At 54.1% G+C, this 21,622-nt stretch overlaps 8 protein-coding genes across 8 annotated transcripts; 3 read left to right on the forward strand and 5 right to left on the reverse strand.

Moving 5' to 3' along the window:
- Positions 1–9: 9 nt before the first annotated feature.
- Positions 10–2,675, reverse strand: HD553DRAFT_303185 (Na+ dependent nucleoside transporter C-terminus-domain-containing protein). Its single transcript, XM_046178838.1, has 7 exons — positions 2,247–2,675; positions 2,134–2,152; positions 2,016–2,065; positions 1,265–1,934; positions 668–1,201; positions 359–598; positions 10–292 (listed from the first exon to the last, which is right to left on the reverse strand). Exons 1-7 carry the CDS (start codon positions 2,550–2,552, stop codon positions 273–275), a joined length of 1,839 nt encoding a protein of 612 aa, XP_046040347.1. The 5' UTR covers positions 2,553–2,675; the 3' UTR covers positions 10–272.
- Positions 2,676–4,058: 1,383 nt separating this feature from the next.
- On the reverse strand, positions 4,059–6,678 carry HD553DRAFT_338409 (Mis12-Mtw1 protein family-domain-containing protein; the record flags this gene model as incomplete). The annotated part of the gene is made up of 8 exons (XM_046182347.1): positions 4,059–4,583; positions 4,654–4,909; positions 4,979–5,079; positions 5,156–5,463; positions 5,532–5,793; positions 5,876–6,294; positions 6,372–6,402; positions 6,469–6,678. 8 exons carry the CDS (start codon positions 6,676–6,678, stop codon positions 4,059–4,061), a joined length of 2,112 nt encoding a protein of 703 aa, XP_046040348.1.
- Positions 6,679–7,486: 808 nt separating this feature from the next.
- On the reverse strand, positions 7,487–9,301 carry HD553DRAFT_266113 (putative SWI/SNF-related matrix associated protein; the record flags this gene model as incomplete). The annotated part of the gene is made up of 5 exons (XM_046177463.1): positions 7,487–7,882; positions 7,953–8,122; positions 8,216–8,470; positions 8,535–8,650; positions 8,733–9,301. Coding segments are annotated over 5 exons (1,506 nt in total), but the record flags the coding sequence as incomplete, so codon positions are not given.
- A 518-nt stretch (positions 9,302–9,819) lies between these two features.
- HD553DRAFT_303195 (P-loop containing nucleoside triphosphate hydrolase protein) lies at positions 9,820–13,749 on the forward strand. The gene is made up of 13 exons (XM_046178839.1): positions 9,820–10,155; positions 10,234–10,953; positions 11,091–11,352; positions 11,429–11,659; positions 11,721–11,911; positions 11,970–12,401; positions 12,460–12,477; positions 12,542–12,715; positions 12,778–12,890; positions 12,974–13,040; positions 13,102–13,151; positions 13,216–13,275; positions 13,344–13,749. The coding sequence occupies exons 1-13, from the start codon at positions 9,925–9,927 to the stop codon at positions 13,444–13,446; spliced, it is 2,652 nt and encodes an 883-aa protein (XP_046040350.1). The 5' UTR covers positions 9,820–9,924; the 3' UTR covers positions 13,447–13,749.
- On the reverse strand, positions 13,271–14,849 carry HD553DRAFT_13873 (uncharacterized protein). The gene is made up of 4 exons (XM_046176655.1): positions 14,776–14,849; positions 13,971–14,634; positions 13,727–13,902; positions 13,271–13,648 (listed from the first exon to the last, which is right to left on the reverse strand). The coding sequence occupies exons 2-4, from the start codon at positions 14,492–14,494 to the stop codon at positions 13,593–13,595; spliced, it is 756 nt and encodes a 251-aa protein (XP_046040351.1). The 5' UTR covers positions 14,495–14,634; positions 14,776–14,849; the 3' UTR covers positions 13,271–13,592.
- Positions 14,850–16,290: 1,441 nt separating this feature from the next.
- Positions 16,291–18,889, forward strand: HD553DRAFT_13887 (uncharacterized protein). The gene is made up of 7 exons (XM_046176658.1): positions 16,291–16,652; positions 16,747–17,071; positions 17,148–17,202; positions 17,751–18,049; positions 18,119–18,134; positions 18,203–18,293; positions 18,371–18,889. The coding sequence occupies exons 1-7, from the start codon at positions 16,398–16,400 to the stop codon at positions 18,749–18,751; spliced, it is 1,422 nt and encodes a 473-aa protein (XP_046040352.1). The 5' UTR covers positions 16,291–16,397; the 3' UTR covers positions 18,752–18,889.
- Positions 18,890–18,971: 82 nt separating this feature from the next.
- On the forward strand, positions 18,972–20,404 carry HD553DRAFT_13893 (autophagy-related protein 27). The gene is made up of 4 exons (XM_046176659.1): positions 18,972–19,447; positions 19,518–19,702; positions 19,780–20,036; positions 20,119–20,404. The coding sequence occupies exons 1-4, from the start codon at positions 19,172–19,174 to the stop codon at positions 20,295–20,297; spliced, it is 897 nt and encodes a 298-aa protein (XP_046040353.1). The 5' UTR covers positions 18,972–19,171; the 3' UTR covers positions 20,298–20,404.
- A 107-nt stretch (positions 20,405–20,511) lies between these two features.
- HD553DRAFT_266285 (uncharacterized protein) lies at positions 20,512–21,402 on the reverse strand (the record flags this gene model as incomplete). Its single annotated transcript, XM_046177477.1, has 2 exons — positions 20,512–20,712; positions 20,797–21,402. 2 exons carry the CDS (start codon positions 21,400–21,402, stop codon positions 20,512–20,514), a joined length of 807 nt encoding a protein of 268 aa, XP_046040354.1.
- Positions 21,403–21,622: the final 220 nt, after the last annotated feature.

The following is a 21,622-nucleotide window of genomic DNA, read 5'->3' on the forward strand; positions in this document are numbered from 1 at the left end:
GACCAGGTGCGCTTCCACATGGCAAATTGATAAGATAGGAGACTGTTTTTGACGCCCTCGACGACTACAAAATCACTTGACAACCATTTAACTATCCTATTACAACCGAGAAAGAAACCTCGAACAAGACACCCTCGAATATTGAAAGCGATCATGAGGATCGCGAGACACAGGTGGAAAGGGAGCGACGGGGAAACAGGGAGAGCGTGTGCTATTATGTCATATGAAGGGTGTCGAGTACTTTTTTTCTGCTTCTATCCACTAGTGCGCGTCTACTGGTCTCCGAGAAGACCTGAAAAGAGTTGGAAGGTGTTTAGTAATTGTGTGACCAGGTGCCGAGTCGAGGGCTAAGACTCACCGGCAATACAAGCGGTGGACAGAGTGGCAACGATACCGGTGACCAAGGCTCGAGGAGCCAAACGGACAATGTCGACCATTCGGTTGGGAGCCAATGCGGCCAGGATACCGATCGAGATACCTCCAGAAGCGAGGTTACCGAATCCACAAAGAGCGTACGAAGCGATGAGCTGAGCACGTCCGCTGATCCAGGTAGGGTCGTTCTTGGTCTGGGTGGCGAGCGATTCGAACGCAACGAATTCTGATGAGGAATCAAAAATAGCTGATCAGCGTGGGCAGTCATAGCCAAGCAGGCCTAATCGGAGCTTACCGTTGGCAATGATCTTGGTAGCGATCAACTTGGAGACTTGAAGAACGTCGGCAGGGGGGACTCCAAGCATGAAGGTCAAGGGGTACAAGATGTAACCAAAGATGAGCTCGAGGGATAGCGAGTTGGGTCCGCTTCGAGCGATTCCCCAGAATTGACCGATCCAGGCCAAGAGACCGTTGAAAGCGTAAAGGGCCGAGACGACACACAACACGTTGGCAAAGATCAACCCGGCGACTCGGAGACCCAACCAGGCACCGTTGGAGAACGAGTGCAACAAGTTGTAGCTGTCGTCCTCGTCGTCTCCCTTGTTGATCTCGATGTTACCGAACGTCTTGGGTGACTCGGTCTCGGGAACGGCGATCTTGGACAGGGCGATGGCGGCAGGAATCGACATCAACGACGAGGTCAAGAGATCCTTGGCTGGAATCCCGAGCGTAACGTAGGCGATGAACACACTCCCGGCAATGGTGGCGAAACCAGAAGTCAAGGCTTGGTGCAACTCAGAGACTGTCATGTCCTTGACGTAGGGTTTGACTGTAGACGAGTGGTTCATCGTTAGTACGTTTCTCCATAGGTCCTGCGCCCACAGCAGCTCACCCAAGATACAGTTTTCACCCTGACCGATGAAAGGCGAAGCGGCGGCAACGATCGATTCGGCTCCCGAGAGACCGAACGACTTGTAAAACAGCCAGCCGAACTTCTTGAGGACCCAGGACATGACTCCACTGTAGTAAAGAGCGGTGGCGAAGGCGACAAAGAAGATGATACTGGACAAGGTGTTGGTAGCAAAGTCACCATTGTCGATAATGCTCCTCCAGAAAAAGGTTCCTCCTCCGAGAGCACCTTGTCGCAAAAAGTCGGCACAAGCCAGCGCGACCCAGGTGAAAAGGTCTAGACCGGCATCCGTCTTGAAGACGAACAGACCGAGGATCATCTGGAAACCGAGACCGAGGATGGTGGTTCGGGCCTTGACGGCGGACCTATTGGTGCTGGTCAGGTAGATACCTCCGTACAAGAGGACCATACCGCAAAGACCGACGGCACGCCACTTGTAAGGTGACTTTTCGGTCGGGGGGATACCGAAAGCGCTACCGAGGTAGAGCGCGAGGAGGGCGACCCAGCTGACGATCAGTTTGACCTTGTGCGACATCATGTTCCAGGGCTTCTCAAAGACCAAGCCCCAGGTAGACTCGATGATGCGGATGAACGGCTTTTGCGAGATGTACTTGTTGTTGTGGAACAAGATCAAGAGGATGAAGAACCAGGTCTAAGATAAAGTGCTGATATTAGCCTCTGTGAAGCCTTTCCGAGGATAGGGGTCTCTGAGCAGAGAAGAGACGGGACTCACGAAAACGGTCGTGATGATCCAGTAATGCCTGGTTTCCTCCCGGATGATACCTGAGAATTAAGACAGACAGAGTGAGACCTGTCCCCCGCCAAGCATGCACGGTCTGACGCCGGCTTACCAGGGATCCACCATCCGAGCTACAGTCGACGTGCGCGCAACGCGAAAATTTGTAACGTGCAAAGAGTCAAACGTCTGATTACGACTGTAGCGTCAAATGACCCTCGAGCTCACCAAGAGGGCGATCCAAGCGAAATCCCATATGACGCGGGCAGCCCGAGAACGTCGGAAAGACTTGAACCGGTTCATCAGGCTACCACCGCTGTCCTGGTCCTTGTCCTGCTCTTCTGAGGGGGACCGCGAGGCCTCGAGGTCCGTGACATAGGCCTCGTTATTGTAAGGATGCTTTTCGTCCTCGGATCGCAGGGAACCCGAAGCGAGTGCTTTGCCCTCTTGGTTACCGACATCGGTAGTCTCGACCAGTGGTGTCGGCACCGAAATGGGGAGGTCGTGTGACTGGGCTTGATGTGCTCGCTCCATCTCGAATTTTCTCAATTGCAAGTCGCCAGTTGCAAGTTGCAAGGTCGGGTTCGTGGGGTAAGAAGAGTGACGAATGAGAGCTTTCGCTTTGCCAAGGTCGCTTTTCACGACGTCGAAGGGCTCTGAGAGTGTGGGGTGGAAGGTTATATCCTTTGAAGTCGGAGCAATCGCATGAGAGCTCACCGCCAGGGTTGGCCAGATAAGCCCGGGTATGGCCATCGAGAGGGCACAAGGGAAAAAAGCGCAAAATCTTGCTCTTCCTTCTCCCGTGCCAGCTGCCAGCCCGCCAAGCTCCGCGCGGTTCGTCGGAGGGGACAAGGCAAAGGACTGACCCGCGCTGCTGCCTGCCTGCCTCAAACGCCCCGACCCATGTGGCTCACATTTCAACTGGATCTCGTTTATCCCCTCCTCCATCTGCCATTGATCGCGGGCCGGCGCAAATCACATGTGTGCCTGATGCATGCGTCTGCTGCCAGTCTCGCCACGTCTCGGCCTTCCGCGATCAGGTTGTCACATGGTGCCATCTCTCTTACCCCACAGCTGCCGAGATCGACGCAGCCCGGCCACCCTTCGCTGAGGGCCTGATCCGACATGCGACATCGATACCCCGCAATACCTTGGGCGATTATGAGACGATAAACGAAAGCTTGATAACGAGACGCTCGTACGCTCGAATCAACGCACTCCTATCTTGTCGGGATCTGCACTGATACGCAAAGACGATTGCGGGGAAGACGATAGTGAAACATGAGATTGCAGAATTTTGGACGGAGAGATAATCAATCCTGCGTGGCCGAGGCTCGTTCTCCTTCCGACGGGCTTTCGAAGATCGGCGCCACCTCTGCGTCTTTCGAAACCGTGCCATGCGGTCGAGATCAGGCATACCACCAACTCGGCCGGTCGGTCGGTCAGGTTGGCATTCCTGGGATAACCGTGAACGGGCAGATACTCTGACCGATCTGACCAGCTGGTCATCTGGTCAGATGACCAAAAACCAGCAAGGATACGTGAACATCGTCAAGACCCGATATCCACGGATCTCGGAGATCACGCGACCTTACTGAGCACTGATCACTGTAATCATCATCGTTGATGTCGTCGCTGACATCTGCTCGATTACGGCCCACTCGATGATCGGTTGGTCATACCCGCCCATTTCAGAGCTCGACAATCAGTAAGACCTCGCCAGTCAAGTCGAACCATGCCTACCAGAGATACCATTCATAACGCACTCGTCGTCTGCTTTACAAAAGGATGAAAGAATAAACAAGGGCAGAGCCAAAAAGTCGAAGTAGAAGAAGGTAGATAAAAAACAAATCATTATAATGGGCGATTTGGGGTGTGTATGGACTGTGCGCGAGGCGAACAGAAAGGAGGAGTAGTCAAAGTCAAAAGGTGTAATCTCGCCAGACCAGCCGGGTCGGCGTTTCGCGCGAAGTTCTGACGTTATCGGAAGTCGAAGAGAAAGTGGTGTCTGTCTCGAGAATGACCGTCTTGAAGTAGAGATCACGTTGCGGACGAGGGAGAAGGTCCCCGAGATACTGCACGTTCCCGTCGAGGTGTAGAAGAACCCAACCTGCCAATCTTGCGTGGCGTTATACCCATTCCAGAGCCTGGCCGACGAGGCGTCATTGAGCCCGACGCTGATGATGTCGGATTCGAACCCGCTCTTGTCGAACCGGGGTTGGCCGGTCGCCTTACGCTCGGCGGGACAGGAGGTAGGCTGTCCAACAACCTCATCATTTCTGCGCCTTTTGAGGGATCGTCGTTGGCAGACAGCGATTTCAAGATGTCCAGGCCGGACGATGTATGTGAAGACGATTCCGCCTGGGTGCTCTTGAGGAACCCGGCGATAGAGGGCGGCGCACCAACCTCGCGATCCGCACCATGGGAATCCAGGGTCGTTCGTGCGCCCGACTGATCTCGATTCCGCACGTCCTGTGCAAGAGAGGCAAAGATGCCGTCCAGGAAGCGTTTCGCTGTCGCCGAGTATTGCAGTGCGGCGTGTGACGCTTGATGCAGTACGTCCACCTGTACAATGTCATTTAGATCGCGTTAGCATAAGAAGCTCACGGTCTGCCTAGAGCAATCATCGACGCACGTGATATTCAACGTCGTCCAATGGCATAGCCTCGATATCGTCCCCACCAGACAAGACCTCTTGAGCCATTTCTGCCCAGGTGTGGAGACGCTCGATTCCGGGTTCTCTACCCGTAAAGGATGGTATATCGTCCGTCCCTTGTGATTCGGGGTGTGCTTGTTTCGTCACTAGATCCTTTTGCTCTTGTAGTACCTGGTGCCGATGTTCATTCACTCGACCGAAGATGGAAACCCATTGAGCTTCTTCCGCCTTGTCCCTGATTGCAAGATTGACATATTGTCAACAGGCCACCCAGTCCTGAGCTGCAACGTGACCGTCGACTTACCTAGCGATGTCTCTGTTGAATAGAACCTCGGTTTGGCGATTCTTGACATTTCGAGGGTTGGGTGACAATTTGACAATAGATGCGTTGTCTTCCGGGGTAACCTACGTCCGCATATCCAGCACAAATGTTAGTATATCTGCGTTTTTTTCAGGAGCGATGTGCGATCCGGTCACTCACCGTCGAAGCGAAGATATTTGCCTCAAGCTCACCCTTGGTTTGGGCACGGAATATGTCTTGCATGATCAAGGCTACCATTTCGTCCCCCTCGGCCGTCATTTCTATACTTGGTTGTGGCTTTGATGACCTGTCCGTTTCTTTTTTGGACGACTTGCCCTCTTTTCCACGCTTTTTCGGTGGCTCTGTCTCGTCCGCCATGGCTCGCTTGAGACACCACATCAACAGGTACCGGGCGCGGACGGGCTGCGTAAGAGTTTGCGAGATGTGCGAGTGGTATTCTTCGGGATTGACACCAGCATGGGGTTCAGCTGTGAAATGTCAGTGGGTTCAGCCATGCGCTCGCTTTGCTGCAGCCCAATTTTGCATTCGTACTCACAGCTTGTGGCATCGTCCTTATGAGCGTCACTCATCCTTGAACCCCGTCTGGAAGAAGCACGCTCCCTAAGTGCTATATTCTTCCTCTGCATGGGCGTCTCGCTGAGCGCTATGGGCTCGACCGTATCGATGGTGATGATTTTTGTACGACGACTCGCCCGTGGTGTTTGAAAGTGTGAAGCATTCGGGGCGGCCCTTGGCGGCGAGATTGGTCGAGCTCCAGTAGGTTCTAGTTCTTCAGATGGGTTAAATACTAGACCGGTCTACGTATGACCCAACCAAAGTACTGGTCAGCGGTGGCGTCGCTGAGACAGTAATGCTTAAAGTACAGTACAGGACACCTACCGAATGTCCGACTGTCGATCGTATCCGATCGGCCTCATCTTCCCACTCTTTCCGCTGAGCAGCCACCTCGGTTTCTATCGAACCTTTGGCACCCAACCCTTCCGAATCCGACTGTTCCGCCGAGGCCGATGCAATCGTGTTCCCGTTAGCAGGCTTGACCGCTAATTTGCCCTTGTTCGTCTTGGTCACATCGGACTGCACGGCAGATGAGGCTGCACCTCTTCTCGGTTGACTTGTTGTCGTCGAGGTAATAGGGACTGCAGGAGGGGAAGGGGGGCTTTCGTCCATCCGGCTCGCGGACGGTCGCTGTCGAGCTATGCGTCTCGTTGATTGAGGCGGTGCGGGTGGTCGTCCATTGGAAATTATTTCTTCCTCGGCAGTTTCGAGTGAAGATACCGGAACGGGTTTGAAGGGCATGGCTAAGAGGAGTAAGGGTTTACAATCTGACCTTAGCTTGAAGGCTCTGGTCGGCCAGTTTCGACGAGCATGCCCTTACTTGTTTTGGTCTTCCGCGTTCCAACCGGCTTCTATTCGATTGTAAACTTATCAGGAGTGTTCATCTAGACCCTTACAATCCCTTCCTTGCGACCTACATCTGCCGTCCTTTGACGTTTCCGCGTTCCATCGTTCGCGTCTTGCTTTTCCGACACTGCTGCATCATTTCCCAAGATGGTCCCGTTCGCCGAGTTCCTCTTCTTGCGAGTGATATTACCCAGTAGCTCTACTGCTAGCGGTGTACCCTGATCATCGTTGACTGATCCCCCCGACAGACGGGCTGACGTCCGGCGCGTCGGAATGGCCATCTGGTATGTCCAGGTCGTTGCGGTTCGTCCGAAGGAGGGTTTACGTTGTACGCTATTTCTCGTACGTGAACGATCTCTAGACGCCTCTTGAGCACTTGGTACCGTGACTCGATGGTTGATATGTCGATATGAATTACCGGGATCGGCTCATATCGATAGCTCCTGCACTTGTTGGTAGAAGTTGGAACCTCTCTCGAGGTTCCGACCGAGCGAGGACGTGACGAGTTTGTTTTGATTCTCGAACCCAAGTCTCCGACGATCAGAGGTGAGACTCGAGGGGAACCGCGCATCTCATATTCGAACTACCAACTTGCCATTTCTTTAGGCTGAGCAGTAGTGGTAGTAGCAGTAACGTCGACTCCGGTGCTCCTTGTCATAGATACAACGTTCTGACTGAGTCGAAGTCGCAGCATCTGACGCTTCGTCACAAGGCGAGTCGAGACGAAATGTCCTTTCGACTTGGGACATTGGAGTATCGACTATCACGACACATCACACGGCTCGGTGTCGGGACGAGGTTTTCAGTCTACAATCTAGACGTGTGAATCTGCGACTATGCTTCTTTCTCTCAGATTGATCTGTCTATCGTTATTATATGTGGCTGTACGACCATGACCACTCCAACTTTCCAGGGTGCTACTGGTCTGATTTCTGTTACAACGCGAGCACCGCCTCGGCACGAAATATGTTCAAGCAGAGTCTATTCTTCTTTCCCCGCGGAATTCTTATCGCCCGGCACCTCTGGCAGCCTCTCTTCGCATACGCCTACCGACAATAAGCAGCACGCGGGTATGGCAATCGTCAGTTGCTATTGACACAAAGACTCGTCGACAATATCCACTGACCTGGCTTCTCGACTCCTGCCTTCCTCTGAAGCCTGCATCATCTCGGCCGTCAGCGGGATCATCACCGGGCCAAACTCGTCCCGATCCCAATAATCCCTCCAGACGCCCCTCAGTCTCTTTGGCGCGTCATCTCTCGAATCATACTGGACCGCACCGGGACCATAGAGACCGGATTCGTACGCGTCCTTTTTGTGTTTGAGGATCTCTTCGTGGATGGCGTGGGCGATGATGGGTTTCGCTTCGCCTGTCAGACCGAGCTCGGTGCAGTAGGATGCGGTGAAAGCTTCTGGGGTCATGGTAGACGAGAGGTCCCACTCGATTCGGTCTCGAAGATTGAAGGTTGATATCTGTACATCGAGCTAAGAATCGAAAAAGCAACGGGGATGAGATCTTGTTCGCGAGGTACCAGCCGCTCGCCGAACAGCTTACGTTTACGATCACCCTGCAATCGCTCTCCTCGGCCTCGCTCTCCTTCGGTGCCGCTCCCGCTTCCTTGATCTCGCCGTTGGCGTCCTTGACGACATCGACATCTCCAGGTCGATTGAACCTGACCCGCTTATGCACACGGTCGAGGTCGAAGCCCGCACCGCTTCGCTTTCCTGCAACAACAGCAGGACTGTTCGCTCGACTGCTCGATTCGCCAGGCAGGGGGGTATTGGCTCCCGTTAACGGTGTTCCCAACCCTGGGGTACTGGCCCCTGCGCTCGTGCCTCTGCTCCGCAGACCGTTTCCGACATGTTTCTCAGCGGTACCATCGGCCTCCTCTCCTTCTTCTACCGGGTTGTTTTCGATATCCGCATCATCCAGGATGTCAATGTTCAAGAGCTCGGCGTATTCCTCGCATTGTCCCACGATCATCGTAGCGATGGGATCGGCATATTGTGAGCCGTTGATGTTCAAGTCTCGACAGAGAACCATGGCAAATTCGTAAGGGGTGATGAGGCGCTCTGTGTGGTGCAGAACTGATCAGCTGGGTTGAGAAGTACGAGTAATATCTCGAAGGGGACCTACCGTTGACATTCCACGTAAAGTAATCTCGTATTCTATGTGTATCGGTGTCCAACTCGATCCGTATTGGTGCTAGAAGCACAGGCTTGTAGGCTTCCCGATCCAGTTCATCTTCACCACTCGATCTGGCATGGAGGAGGAAGAGCAAAATCAGTTGTCCACCTTCCTCCGTGTACCATGAAAGCCAAGGATGCGACTCACGCGCAAGACAGAACCATGGGCTGAGCTTGCTTCGAAACCACCCTATCTGATGGTGCCCGGTCGCCAAGCCATGACCATCCAGCTTGAATGTCCCCATTGGAGGCGTTGTCTGCTCTTCTCGATTGTTGAGCCATTCTGCGGCTATACCTGGTCCCACCCGCATCCCCGCCATCATCATCCTCCAACCCCTCGTACGCTTCATCCTCGGCATAGTTCACTCGTGTCGTCCGTCGTCTGCCTTCCGAAGCTACCGGTGTACTCGCACCGCCACCGGTACTTGGCATTTGAGAAAAGGCCGGGTTGGGGCCTCCAGTGATGTTGATGGGTTGAATCAAGGTTGTCACCCCGGTCTTCACTCGGCTCTCATAGGTCGTCCACTTGGCCTGTGATACAGGTCGACGGGCGAGGATACCCCTCGTGACTGATCCAGGTGGGACAGCTGCAAGGGGATAGCTACCACCAGCATAAGAGACTGGAGGAATGACGGTATTCTGCTGCTGGTAGGCAGGTTGAGGTGCATGCTGTTGTGCAGAATAGGACGGAGCGGGAGATCCATAAGGAGATTGGTTGTTTGCTCCTGGTCGTAATCGAGATGGCACGGCCGGCGTGTACGTTTTCAATGGAGCTTGAGTGAAAGTGGCAGGTGCTATGAAATACAACAATCAGAACGTATCAGCGATCATAGCAGAATCATACACGCCAGCTGAACCTCGAACTCACCGTTTACTACATGCGTTTGTCGATAGTCTACCGGTTTTGAAGGAGGTGCCAGAGCCGCTCGGGTGACCCTGCCGGGCGCTGGACTGCCGCGATCCGACATCGCTCTTCACAACTGAGGCAGATTTTTTCCTGTTCAAGTCCAGTCGCAAGTGATGACGGGATGCTAGATGTATTCGATGTCAGAGATACTTGTGTAAAGCAGGTAGGTAACGAGTCGAATATCGATCTTGAGAACCCCTTTTCGCGTGCTCTCGCTCGGCGACGCAGCGCGCGCCGGAGAGAGAGCCGCGCACCTTTCTTGAACAAAGAACCCGCAGATGTGCTACAGTCAACCATCCATCTTCATCACAAGATCACAATGCTTCTTCTCGATGCGATATCCAGCATCGGCTGGCGAACGTCATCATAGACTCGAGCCAGGTCTCCGTTCGACCGTCTGCCTTGTGAAAGCTCTGGCGCTGTCTAGGCCTGGATGACGATTGAAGAGGACCTGTTGCAACTATTAAAGAGCATAGACGAGGCCGTCCTCGAAAATGATGCAAGCAAGGCTTCGCCAACCACCACGATGAAGACTATCTCTGGTTCTGGCAACGGGCTGGCTAGTGCAAGCCAAGATCTTCCCAAGATGAAACAAAACCAGGGAGCGATAGGCACTGGAGGTAGTCATTCGGTACATCCCGAAAGAAACGTCTTGGACAAGTTTGTGAGTAAAGCATTGCCCACATTCGTCATCCGTGTCGAGGGAGCTCCTACCGATTGTGTCTATATGTGCACATCGAAGGCAACGGCATATATCCCGAATTGGCTACATACGATCCCACCAGCCTTGTACGACGTCCCCTTACCGCCTCTTCCTCTAGCGGTCGATCCGGGTCAAGCGGCAGAGGTCTTTCCCCTACCTTTACTTCGAGACATGTATCCTCCAGCGTGCGGACTATGCGGATTGGACGCGATCACGTCTCCCGCCATCGACGCAAACGTTCCAGCGCTACGAGACGATGCAGCCTCTTATCTGGATCACTTTACTGCATTGCTGGCGATGGAACAAGAGGAGTTGCGACAGGCGGCGGGGCGTCAAGTCATCTACGGCGTACCGATCACCAGACAATCCGTCACTTCCAGCGGACCACAGTCGAACCCAGTCATGTGGCAGATCCGAATCCCAGGGACGAGGGAAGACTCGCCACGTCTCTTCATCGACGACCGACTGCGTATTCGAGGCCTCTATCGTCCGCTACAGACCGCTACCGAAGCAGCGGTACAAGCCAGGATCACCGGTACCATCAAACGGGAGGGGCTGGTGTTTTTCGAATGCCCCTCCCTCTCAGAAATGGATACTCATCTGCGGCATCATCCTTCAGGAGGCAGTCCCGAGTACACGACCGCTTTCCCAGCTCTTCAGCCCGCGCTTCAGCAGCGGAATCATGCTCCTAGAGGAGGTCCGGAATATATGGTCGAATTCTACCCTTCGACGGATGCGCTAATTTCGATGCACAGTGCAGTCAGTCATATTTCTGTCGCGTCTCTGATCATGTCCGGCTTGCAGCGCACTTATGCGCATCTTGTATATCTTCTTTCCCAACTACCGCATGACAATGTCTGTCGGCATCTCTGCTTTAATGAATACATGATACGCAGCTACGACGGGTGGCTTCGTGCCTCGTCACGCAGACAGACAGTGCATTTCGTACTCCTACAACTAAGTGGCTCTTCCCTCGAATCGAGGACATCAAGGAGACCATGTCTCGTACCGACTTTGAGCTCAAGCCGTTTGCGAGGAGGAATGACGTGCAGTCTCTCAGCCAACCTCCGCTCAATGAACAACAAAAGTTGGCAATCAAGCGGATCGTTGGGTCGCATAGGACCGTACCCTACCTGATAGCAGGACCACCTGGCACCGGCAAGTGTTTGGTTTCCTCATCTATATAGCTCAAACCTCTGTGCTGAAATATACCCTCACACCCTTTTGCGGCCAGGCAAAACGAAGACGATGGTCGAGCTGGTGCTCCAGATCCTAATGCATCACGAAGACGCTCACATCCTGCTCACAGCTCCGTCAAATCCCGCTGCGGATACCCTCGCCTTACGCCTCGCTCCGTTCCTCGACAACAAGAGCTTGTTGAGGCTTCAGAGCTCGACGAGGACGTTTGCCGAGACACCGAACGAGGTGTTGACCTATTCGTGTATCAAGAACAATAGCTTTGTCGGTGAGTCCGAGCGTATAGCAGATTAACTTTGAAACGCTAACTGAGTCATGGATTTGCATAGTCCCTGCATGGGCCGAGCTTTTGCGATACCGGGTAGTCGTCGTCGACTGCTTGGATGCGGAACTTCTCACGATAGCAAAGGCGACGAACGCAGAGATGCTGAGGCTCGAACACCGAATGTTGCGAGCGATTGGCCGTAAAAAGGCGAAGATGTCTTTACAGGTGCACTGGACTCATCTTCTCGTTGACGAGGCGAGTTCAGGAACAGAGTTTGCAACGGTACTACATTCTGACCGAGCTTCTTGACCAGGCGGGGCAAGCTTCGGAACCGGAAATCCTGATACCACTTGCTGCGGTCATGATCGGGCCCGAGGAAGCCGACATGTTGCAAGGTCGAGAACCCCAAGTGGTGATCTGCGGAGACATCAAGCAGCTACCTGCGATCGTCACCTCTAGTCGTGCTCGAGGCCATGGGCTGGATGTCTCTCTCATGGAGAGGCTGCAGGAGCGTACGATATACGATCTGAAGGCCAACGTACAGACCGAATCCGTCAACATCATTCGCTTGGTCAACAATTACCGCAGCCACCCTGGTATCCTGTTGCTGCCAAGCACAATCTTCTACGACGATTCGTTGGAACCGGTCGCCAAAGTGACTCTCTCGCAATGGTCGGACCTCCCAAACAAGCGTCTGCCTATGCTGATCAAGGGCATCGAAGCGAACGAAGACTGGATAGACGAGGTAAGTTGGAGAACCATTCCGCCGTGGCTAGAGATGGCTAATGAATGCTGCTATCCAGGGCGCGAGCTTTTTCAATGTATGTGATTGAGCGATTCATTGCTGTTCACTTGGCTGAACGATGTCGCCTCGCCCTGTGGCAGATGAGCGAAATTGCAGAAGTAGTCAGGACGGTCAAGAGCCTTGCAACGGGTCGTGCCGACGGATACCGTCAGAGCGAAATTGGCGTAATCACACCGTGGAGAGAACAGGTCTGGCGGATACGGTTGAAACTACGAGAAGCGGGCTACCACGATATCAACGTCGGGAACGTGGAGGTGAGCAACAGACCAACCTTGCGTACCGACTTGGGATGCTGAAGCCGGGCTTGTATTGTCAGGCGTATCAAGGTGCCGAGTACCGCTGCGTCATTCTGTCATGCGTTCGCTCCCGCGACAGGTTCCTCCAGTCTGACCAGGATAACGGGATGGGACTCATCAACGAGCCGAAACGGCAAGTCTCGACTTTACCGAAAGCAAGCGTGGCCCAAGCATGGCCGATTTCCTGCTGATTCTTAGCTCGATTGGCGTTCTCAGGTTTAATGTTGCCATCACGCGAGCGAAAGAGCTGATGGTTATCATCGGCAGCATGAACTGCCACAAGGTACTAGTCATACAAGCCAGAGAGGCGTAGCTTAACTGACGTCAGCATTTTGTGCCCGCAGGCCGATTCGCATTGGGCGGCACTATTGCAGATCGCTTCTCGCCACCAATTGTGAGCTGAAAGATGACTGTTATCTGTGATACCCTTCTTCAAAACTATCTTTACACTTTTCCAGCTATATCGGCCCCCAATTGAAAGATTTCGAGGTCACTGGCGAGTACATCTCGCGCTTAGAGTACGTCGGCGCATTCTATCAGGGGCCAACCTCCAAGTCTTTACTCATCTTGCCATTTCGCATTATAGGTCCCGCATATATCCCGAGATGATGGACGGGCCCAACGACGAGTCCATGCAAGGACTGCTGATCTCTGGCTCAGTGGCGCGTGAAGCCTTAATGGAGGATTGATCACAGGTGTACGAACATGGTCGCCAGAAACGCAGCGGCGGGTGACGATTACAAGGGCTGCGAGAACGAGCCATCCTTATGCTACAGTGTCCTAGCCCGGTATACCGGTGATTCTGGACGCCATGATTACGATATATGTAGCCCGCTTAACGCTCAAACTTGGCAGCAGGTCCTTTTGTACGAGAAGATGCCATTGACGAGACTGTCGGCCCCAGAATATATGTAAGACGCGTAATTAATACGTGGCCCTGTAGCATAATCGTTTCGCAACGGAACTCACCACCCGATCGCTTGCCCGAGGTCTTGCCATCCGCCTGGAGACCGCTCCTCTGCATGGCTCCCTTGGTGAACTTTTCGGAGACGGACTTTGCATTCACCTGCGCCCTCGCTCGGACGATTGGGGGCATTCCACCTGCACTCAGGCTTGTAGGTAAGAGATGAATGGTTGTCTTGTCGCTGCAAGATCGTCCGGATTAGCCAGCCAGTCTAAATCCATGGTGGTATGGGGAGCAGATGGTGCTCACTTGACCTTGCGTTGTTTCGGTTCGACCTGCGCCCGCTTGGTCTTCCGTCGAGCCCGCCTAGCCTCTTCCGCCCTCGCCAACTCTGCCTTTCTGGCCATCAACTTTTTCTTTCTCGCCTCGTTCGCCGCCGCAGCGGACAAGACCGAGGCGGGCAGCATCATCGGTCCCATGTCATATTCGCTAGAGTCATCCAGGACCGCCGGTGTGGGTGCCTGCGATGTGGAGGTCTTTTTCGACGATTTGGACGTGGAAGGTTTGGAAGTGGAGGAAGAGGGTTTGGAGGAAGCTCTGGTCTCGGCGGCTTCCATGGCGGCTTGCATTCGGGCGTGTAGACGTTTCGTCTCTGGATCCTCGTTCATCATGCTCAAATCCTCATCCTCGTCCTCGTCCTCGTCACTCTCGTCGTCCAGATCGGCGTCCAGATCCTCATCCTGGTCATCGTCAGAATGAAACGATTCCATGTCCGACCCATCCATATCCACATCGGCATCTTCCTCGTCCTGGCTTTCCTCCTCCTGCTGCATGGCGACCGCCTTCTTCCCCTTGCCCTTTTTCGCAGCCTTTGCCGCAGCTTTGCTCGCCTCGTCTTCCCTCTCTGCGGCCTTTTGAGCTTCTCGGACTGCTTGCACCTTGGCAGACTTTTCCGCCCGGGCCTTCTTCTTGGCTTGTAACGATCTGCATCGTGTCGAGAAATATGCAAGGGATCACCAAGAGGAGACGCATGGGTGAGGGAAAGAAAGGGATCGTCAGTTAACTTTGAACGATTTGTATAGCAGTAGATAGCGAGACGCGAAGGAGAACGTACGCTAATCGCTCTTCCTCTTCCAGCCTAGCCGCATCCTTTCCCACTGCCAATCCAACTGCCTCGGGCGCGTCGTCATCGTCGTCGTCGTCATCGTCCTCCTCGCTGTCCTCGCTTTCCTGATTCACTTTGGCAGAGACATCGTAGACATCCTCATCCTCGTCCTGGTCGTCGTCTCCAAAGACCTTTTTCTTGCCGGACGAGACGGGAAGGATGGCGGCGGATTGTTTTGGGTTGGACGGCTGTTTTCGGGGCATCTTTGCCAGGTATAGATCTGTTTGTGATACGAGGCTACCAGCCGAGGGTATTATTGGGGAAGCAGCTAGGTCTGCAGGTGAAGATCGCAAAAGTACCGGTGAAGTGTGTGGACACAGAAACCGACCATGTGCTTGTTGATGGATCATAGATCGATGGATCATAGATCATAGGATCATAGGGCATTTGGCAGCTCGGCCGTCAATAATCTCAAGCCAGGGTTGACGCTACGAGTCACGTGATACATCTGCCGTCAGGATGCCGTAACGTCACGTAAGCAGGTCACGACGCAGTTCCTGGATTCTGCCTTGTTGCCCGTTGACCATGCAGCGAACAGGAGACTTGCGCTTCATGCCATGATGCATGATGCGACCATTCCTCCATGTCCCTCTTGCCCCTGGTCCATGTCGCAAGAAGTACAATGTGAAACGGGGTCGTTCCTCGCTGGGGCACGCGCAACAATCGACTCAAAGGAGGCATGCGAGGGGGTGTTGGGTGGATTCGTGTTACAGCCGCTGGAGATACCAGGATTATGATGGCGACAAGGGGGGGAGGTCTCGATCCGGATACACTTGCAAATTGTAACTCGAATGCCAATTATCCAGAACACCAACGACCCAATAGCGAGAACCGTTCGCCCCTACTCAAAGTAAACACTCGCTTTCACCCGGAAGATTAAAGACGGATCTGCTCCCGCTTCGCAGCCAAGCCCATCCCCTCCCCTCTTCACGCTAAGGGCAACCGCAATCACAGTGATCACTCGATCACTCAGAATCGCCTTTTCTTGATCGAACACTCACTCCCTCAGCCGACACTGAACGACGACACCTTACAACGCAACCATATTCATTACCCAGATCCACTATTCACTACCCTACACACATCCTACGACACGTCCTCTCCCCGAGCTGGCTCTGGATACGACCATCGTCAACGCAGTAGACACACGATCAACAACACAACACAACAACAAAAACCAACTCGCGACCGACTACGACAAGACTCGACGTGTGACGATCGCACCAACCGGTACCTCACCTCTCGACCTTTTACGATAGTCTGCTAGTCTGGACCATATAGACCTTCTGGATTCTCGGCTGTCCTCTCCGACCTGCTCGCTTTCAAGACTCTCGCACAGATCTCCAGGTCTGGCCATAACGACCTTAGCGCGAATCAGACGCAGACATCAAGACGAGGATCCTCGATCCCTCTTCCCTTGCTCTCATAGCAAACCTCGTCCTAGTCCCAATTCTTAGGGCTCGTCCTAGTCCCAATCTTCAGGGTTCAATCTTCCAAACCCTTCAAACGCACGCCTCACCGACACAAAGGAGCCTGAAACCTCCATTCCCCTCCCGAATACATCTTCCACAATGAAGCTCTCTACCTCCCAATTCTCCATCCTCCTCACCGCTTTTCTCCTCGCCCCACCTTCGGTCGTATCGGCCCTTCAATCTTCCCACCACCACGTTCAACAAGGAAGACATGTGAGGGGCCATGATGGGGTCTTGGCGAGACGGGCTGGCCGAGGTCTGAACCAGATGGGAGAGAGGGAACAGGGTTGGGTGAGGGAGAGGCAGTTGATCCAGATTGGCGGGGACGATGATGCGGATGAGGACGCCACGAGTGTGAGTGCAAAGAGGCTGTCTTCTTCTACACTGGGCAAGTTTGCTGATGTCTAGATCGTTTGGACTCCGCTCGCCGCTGCTTCCTCTTCGCTAGGCCACTCGTCAACCTACCTCTTCTGCCGCGGTGGTCAGCACTACTTCGGCCGCAGCCATCACACCTCCTACGACCTCTTCGGCCGCAGCTATCACGCCTACTACATCAGCTGCCATCCGTACCACCTCGGCAGCGGCCGTCACCCCTAGTACGACCAGCCTCAACACTCCAGCAGTCACACCTACTACATCGAGCACGCCTTCCTCTACCTCGGTGGTCGTCGTCAGCGAGACCGATCCGACCACGCAGGAACAGGCCGTCAGCTCGACCGTTGGTGTAGCCAGCTCTGCGGGGGCTAGCACGGCACTGGGTGTAAGCCCTACTGGTAAGTAGGCTTGGAAGGTGGACGATATCGACAAGAGAGTAAGAGGTGCTGACGATCGTATATATTCGTCGATCAGGCACTTTAACGGCTCCGGCAGGGATGAGCAGCTCGACCGTAGTGGTCTCCGCGACGTACGTATCACAGCGTTCTTCTATTCTTCTCGTCGATTCTGGTTTGGGTCTCTTTCCCCTGGCGTGTCCTCTTCCCTTTTTTTACCTTCCACCCTTCCTATCCTGACCCCTCTTTCCTCTCTGCCTTCATCTCGCTTCCCCTCCCTTCGTCTCTTGACCTGGTCGTGGCTCTCTGGTTTCTCGATTTGGACGTGTCTTCTGGTCTATCGCCGTGGCCCGCTGGTCTTGTTCGTTGTACTCGAACGGAAATCGGACTGGTGCTTCGTCCCCTCAAATAATCCACTCTGGAACGTCTTCTGTTCCCTCGCTAAACAAAAGTCGGCCAAACATGGCTTCCCAGACAAATGCATTGACGACGACGACGGATCCGAGCTTGACCAGTCTGGTCACGTCGACTTCGAGCCGGATACCTCCCCTCACACCCGTGATCGATGAAGAGGCCCTTACGAGGTTCATCTCTTTCTCCCGATTCCTCTCGGATCTCGAATCCCCTTGCGTGGCTGCGGGATCTAGGCTGACATTGTGCTTTCCTCATTTCGATTTCGCAGTCGCGTTTCGACCGACGCTCAAGGTTCTGTCATCTACGTCACCGAAGTCCAAACACTCTCCCGAAGCTCTCAAACCGGAGCTGTCGATCCGCAAACCGCCACCGTGCTCGAGACCATGTCGGCAGGAAATGCCAACGGCACGTCCAGCGCCAAAAACGAAGACGAAGATTCGGGCGGGCTGGGAACCGGTGCGATTGTCGGGATCAGCGTCGTTGCTGGTGTTGTTGTGCTTGGACTGGTTTTATTCCTCGTCTGGAAGCTCAAACAGAAGAGATTCGCCAGCTTTGACGATGACGACGGTGAGTCGAGAGGTTCACGTACGGAGTTGCGTCTGATACTGATTACAATACCATTACCTGAAATTGTAGCCGACGGTATCAAGTGGTAGGTAATAAGATAGCTGTCGCAACAACAACAGCCTCCTCATAAGACTGATCTTGTTGTCATCGCAGGCCTGAACTCAACCGTCACGGAGATTCGTCTATGAACCTGCCTCTCCCCGCTAAGCCTACCGGTGGACACGGTTTCGAGACCAACGCCTTTGTGAGTGTTTGGCGCGATATTCTAGTAATACAGCACAGCAAACAATACTGACACGCAACGGGTTATCCGTCTGCTAGGAACGAGGCCGGACTGACCTCGATGGCAACCTGATCGACGACGACTATGATGCCTATTCTCATGGGGATCATCACCCAGTATCGCTCGCCGGGTCCATGCACGACAACTCGCCGTATTACCACGACCCGTCGCCACCTCTTCCGGGCACAAGCATGTCGTATGCGGATACTGGCGTCTATGGAGCTGGTGGAGCTGGAGTGACTCGGAACCCTTCGACGGGGGCTGCGACATTCTTGTCGGGTCATTCAGACGACGGCGGAATGGCGCGTGGGCTCGGTGGGTCAAGGGCGTTTGACTCTCGACCTGATAGCGAAATGATGGAGATGACCGAGACTAGGAATGGCGGACTGGGTCGAAGCGGGTCAGGCAGACTGCTCTAAACGGGTGGACACCTCTTGACTGCGCGCGCTGGCCGTCTGCTCCTTTCCCCGTCCATCTCTCATACTGTCTGTAGATCTATAGGGCGTCCGTGCGTCACCTTCATACTCGCGGACAGCTAACAATAACGTTTTTCCTCGGATCCAACGATTCGCATGTATCGTCCTCGATTGTACGCCAGTGATTCAGACTGCCCCCTCATATCCCATCGGCATATCAATTGTTCACAAGATCGACTTGCGCCTATCTGTCGGTTCCTCGGCCGCGCCGCGTGTTCATGGCGCACTCGGGGCATATTTCTGGGAGGGAGGTCTTGCTAATGTGACGATAGCCTCACCCATACCCAACTTCTCTCTCACTTACAGCCCCTCGTCTCGTAGATCTACTTTCACATCAGCTTCTTGGCAGATCTGACCGGAACCATGCTTACGGACCGACTACGCTCCCAATTCATCAGCGTGCTGCTGGTCCTACTCCTCTTGCCAGCCGTCTTGGCTTTCGACTGCCGTCTCGACCTGCCATCATCAAACGGCAAAAAGGGCAAGGACGTGCACTTCGATCTAGGACCTCTGGATGGCGAACATTCGGCTAGCAAAACTACCCAGACACCCCCTACCACGAATGAAGCCAAAGTCAGGTTGAGATTATGCGGGGATGAGGGGTTGAAGCGTGACACTGAGATGGCCGACGAGGACCAGGTGCGTAGCAGCTTCAGCATGCTCCTAGGAGATCAGCTAGCTTCAAATCTGATCATGATTCTTGAAACAGTGTCCGGATGGGACGAAAGTCTGCTTGACCCTCCTCAACCACAAATCGTCGTCGTCGGAAGGAGCTCGAGTAACGGCGGTGATACCGATCTGGTCGACGGGCACGGGCGAGGATGATATCAAGGTGTCGACTAGGGAGAACGATCAGGGTCTCGACGTCAGTGTGAACGGAGCAGAATATGCAGGGTGAGTCGCGCTGAAGCTTCGTTGAGGTGGGATACCGAAGCTTACGGACGCTGAACGTGAACGTCTCTTCTGTTCAGCGGACAACAACGGCTCAAGCTACACCTCGTCTGTTCATCCGACTCGGACGACAACAAGCTGGCCTTCGACTCGTATTCGGACGGCACATTGACGATGACATGGTCGACTCCTGATGCCTGTCCCAAAGCGGCGGACGGGAGTGAAGACGTCCCGACCCCTGAAGAAAAGGCTGCCTCGAGTGGGAGCGGTGTAGGCAAATTCTTCAAGTTTGTATTCTGGATGCTTTTCTCCGGTCTGTTCTTCTACTTTGTGATCGGTACGTTCTCCCTTGGTTACGCTTGATGCCCTCGGTCACACGACCATCGTCAAGCTGACAATGGTCTACCTTAACCATGCAGGGATGTATTACAACTACACCACGTACGGCTCGAGAGGCTTGGACCTGTTACCGCACAAGGACTTTTGGATAGATCTGCCGACAATGATGAGCGATCTCTTTTCGCACATCGCTTCCAACGTCCGAGGCGGCAGTTCTTCTGGGACGAGCCGACGATCGGGTTATACTTCTTTGGGTTAAAGGGCGGACGCAATGCGATGGGATGGATTCGAACGTGATACAGTGGAATTAGATGTCTGGTAGTTTCGGCGCACGCTCGCTTGAGCGAGGTCAGACCTTGGTAGCTCGTCATGATGCGCATCATGAATTATAGATGATACAGGTTGGCGTATAATGGCTACAGCGGGTAGAGAACTGTTCAAGGAATCAATATGTTTGGACGGTGGAACCAACGCTATGCCTTGTGACCGCCCGACCCGATCCCGATGTCCAACAGCAAGTGTTCCTTGTCGATCTTTTTCAGGTAGTCTACGGCCTCCCCGACCTTGTTCAGCTCTTCCCATTTCCCCTTGCGTCCCTCCCACTCAGAACGGCTCGCCTTCTCGTCCGCTTCGAGGACACGTAGTCGGAGGGCTAACCATTGCCAGCTCTTCACCTGCGCGTCGACAGGAATATCTCGATCCAGCTTCAGCTTCGAAGCGCTTTGAGCTTTATTGGATACGATGGTTCGGCGGCTCACCTCGCGGGAAAACTCTTCCAGGTCGTCGACATCGCCCTCTGCGAATATAATGCCAGGGTAGCCGACCTTGCCGAACCCGACGAGACCGAGTTGGGACGAAAGGGCCACCAGGTTTTTGCGCTTGGACGGGGCCAGGAGGTGGTGAGAGGAGAAGAGGACATGTCCCGGTCTATACGTCGTCCGTTTCGGCGGCTGGCCTTCTCGTGCAGGTTTGGGTTGAACGTTCGGTTCTGGCTGGGTCGTGAGGCTTTGTAAAAGGGGCAAGAAGTGCTCGATAATCATCGTCGAGAGGGGGTAACCCGTCTGTTCCGCCTCGTCCCCGTGATCCCGGATGACCTCTTCCACCCACTGCTGCCACCCGAGCGCCTCTTCCCGGTTCATCTCGGTCGACCTGATCTGGAATCGAAACTTGTTCAGGGTGGTCTCCTTTGCATCGGAATGGTCCTGTTCGAGCACATGAATGCTGTAGGTGCTATCCTTGCTCAGGATCTCAAAGGTCAACTTTGAGGTCGGGGTCTCGTCCGAGGTGAGGATGAGCTGTTCGGCGGGGAGGAGGGATGCCTCTATCAGGTGGATTTGTTCCGAGATTGCCTGTCTTTCCGACATTTTCGAGAGATCTGTCGCACAAGGTGTACGTGTACAGGAGTGCTCCACCTACGGGTCTCTGAGGTTGGAACGAGATGGGCGAAATGGGTTCAAGTCATGTCTCGCATGTCATCATCATCGTCCTCGCTCGGGATATACCTCCGGCCGACTCTCTCTCTCTCTCTCTCGGCATCTCTCTCGGCATCGAGGGGGGAACCGGGGTGGTTGGTCACTCAACCAT

This window comes from Filobasidium floriforme, assembly GCF_021052385.1.
Source record: "Filobasidium floriforme strain CBS 6241 chromosome Unknown HD553scaffold_1, whole genome shotgun sequence".
NCBI classification, from domain to species: Eukaryota; Fungi; Basidiomycota; class Tremellomycetes; order Filobasidiales; family Filobasidiaceae; genus Filobasidium; species Filobasidium floriforme.

Coding starts and splice junctions, on each gene's coding strand:
- HD553DRAFT_303185 (XM_046178838.1), bottom strand. CDS start 2,552: ATGGAGCGAGCACATCAAGCCCAGTCACACGACCTCCCCATTTCGGTG. Junction 1,935..2,015: donor GGATCATCACGACCGTTTTC/GTGAGTCCCGTC, acceptor ACTTTATCTTAG/ACCTGGTTCTTCATCCTCTT. Junction 1,202..1,264: donor GGGTGAAAACTGTATCTTGG/GTGAGCTGCTGT, acceptor ACTCGTCTACAG/TCAAACCCTACGTCAAGGAC.
- HD553DRAFT_303195 (XM_046178839.1), top strand. CDS start 9,925: ATGACGATTGAAGAGGACCTGTTGCAACTATTAAAGAGCATAGACGAG. Junction 12,716..12,777: donor TCAACGTCGGGAACGTGGAG/GTGAGCAACAGA, acceptor TTGTATTGTCAG/GCGTATCAAGGTGCCGAGTA. Junction 13,276..13,343: donor GAGTACATCTCGCGCTTAGA/GTACGTCGGCGC, acceptor TTCGCATTATAG/GTCCCGCATATATCCCGAGA.
- HD553DRAFT_13873 (XM_046176655.1), bottom strand. CDS start 14,494: ATGCAGCAGGAGGAGGAAAGCCAGGACGAGGAAGATGCCGATGTGGAT. Junction 13,903..13,970: donor CCGAAACAACGCAAGGTCAA/GTGAGCACCATC, acceptor ACGATCTTGCAG/CGACAAGACAACCATTCATC. Junction 13,649..13,726: donor CTCGGGCAAGCGATCGGGTG/GTGAGTTCCGTT, acceptor TGGGGCCGACAG/TCTCGTCAATGGCATCTTCT.
- HD553DRAFT_13887 (XM_046176658.1), top strand. CDS start 16,398: ATGAAGCTCTCTACCTCCCAATTCTCCATCCTCCTCACCGCTTTTCTC. Junction 17,203..17,750: donor ACCGTAGTGGTCTCCGCGAC/GTACGTATCACA, acceptor TCGATTTCGCAG/TCGCGTTTCGACCGACGCTC. Junction 18,294..18,370: donor GTTTCGAGACCAACGCCTTT/GTGAGTGTTTGG, acceptor TCCGTCTGCTAG/GAACGAGGCCGGACTGACCT.
- HD553DRAFT_13893 (XM_046176659.1), top strand. CDS start 19,172: ATGCTTACGGACCGACTACGCTCCCAATTCATCAGCGTGCTGCTGGTC. Junction 19,448..19,517: donor AGATGGCCGACGAGGACCAG/GTGCGTAGCAGC, acceptor TTCTTGAAACAG/TGTCCGGATGGGACGAAAGT. Junction 19,703..19,779: donor AACGGAGCAGAATATGCAGG/GTGAGTCGCGCT, acceptor TCTTCTGTTCAG/CGGACAACAACGGCTCAAGC.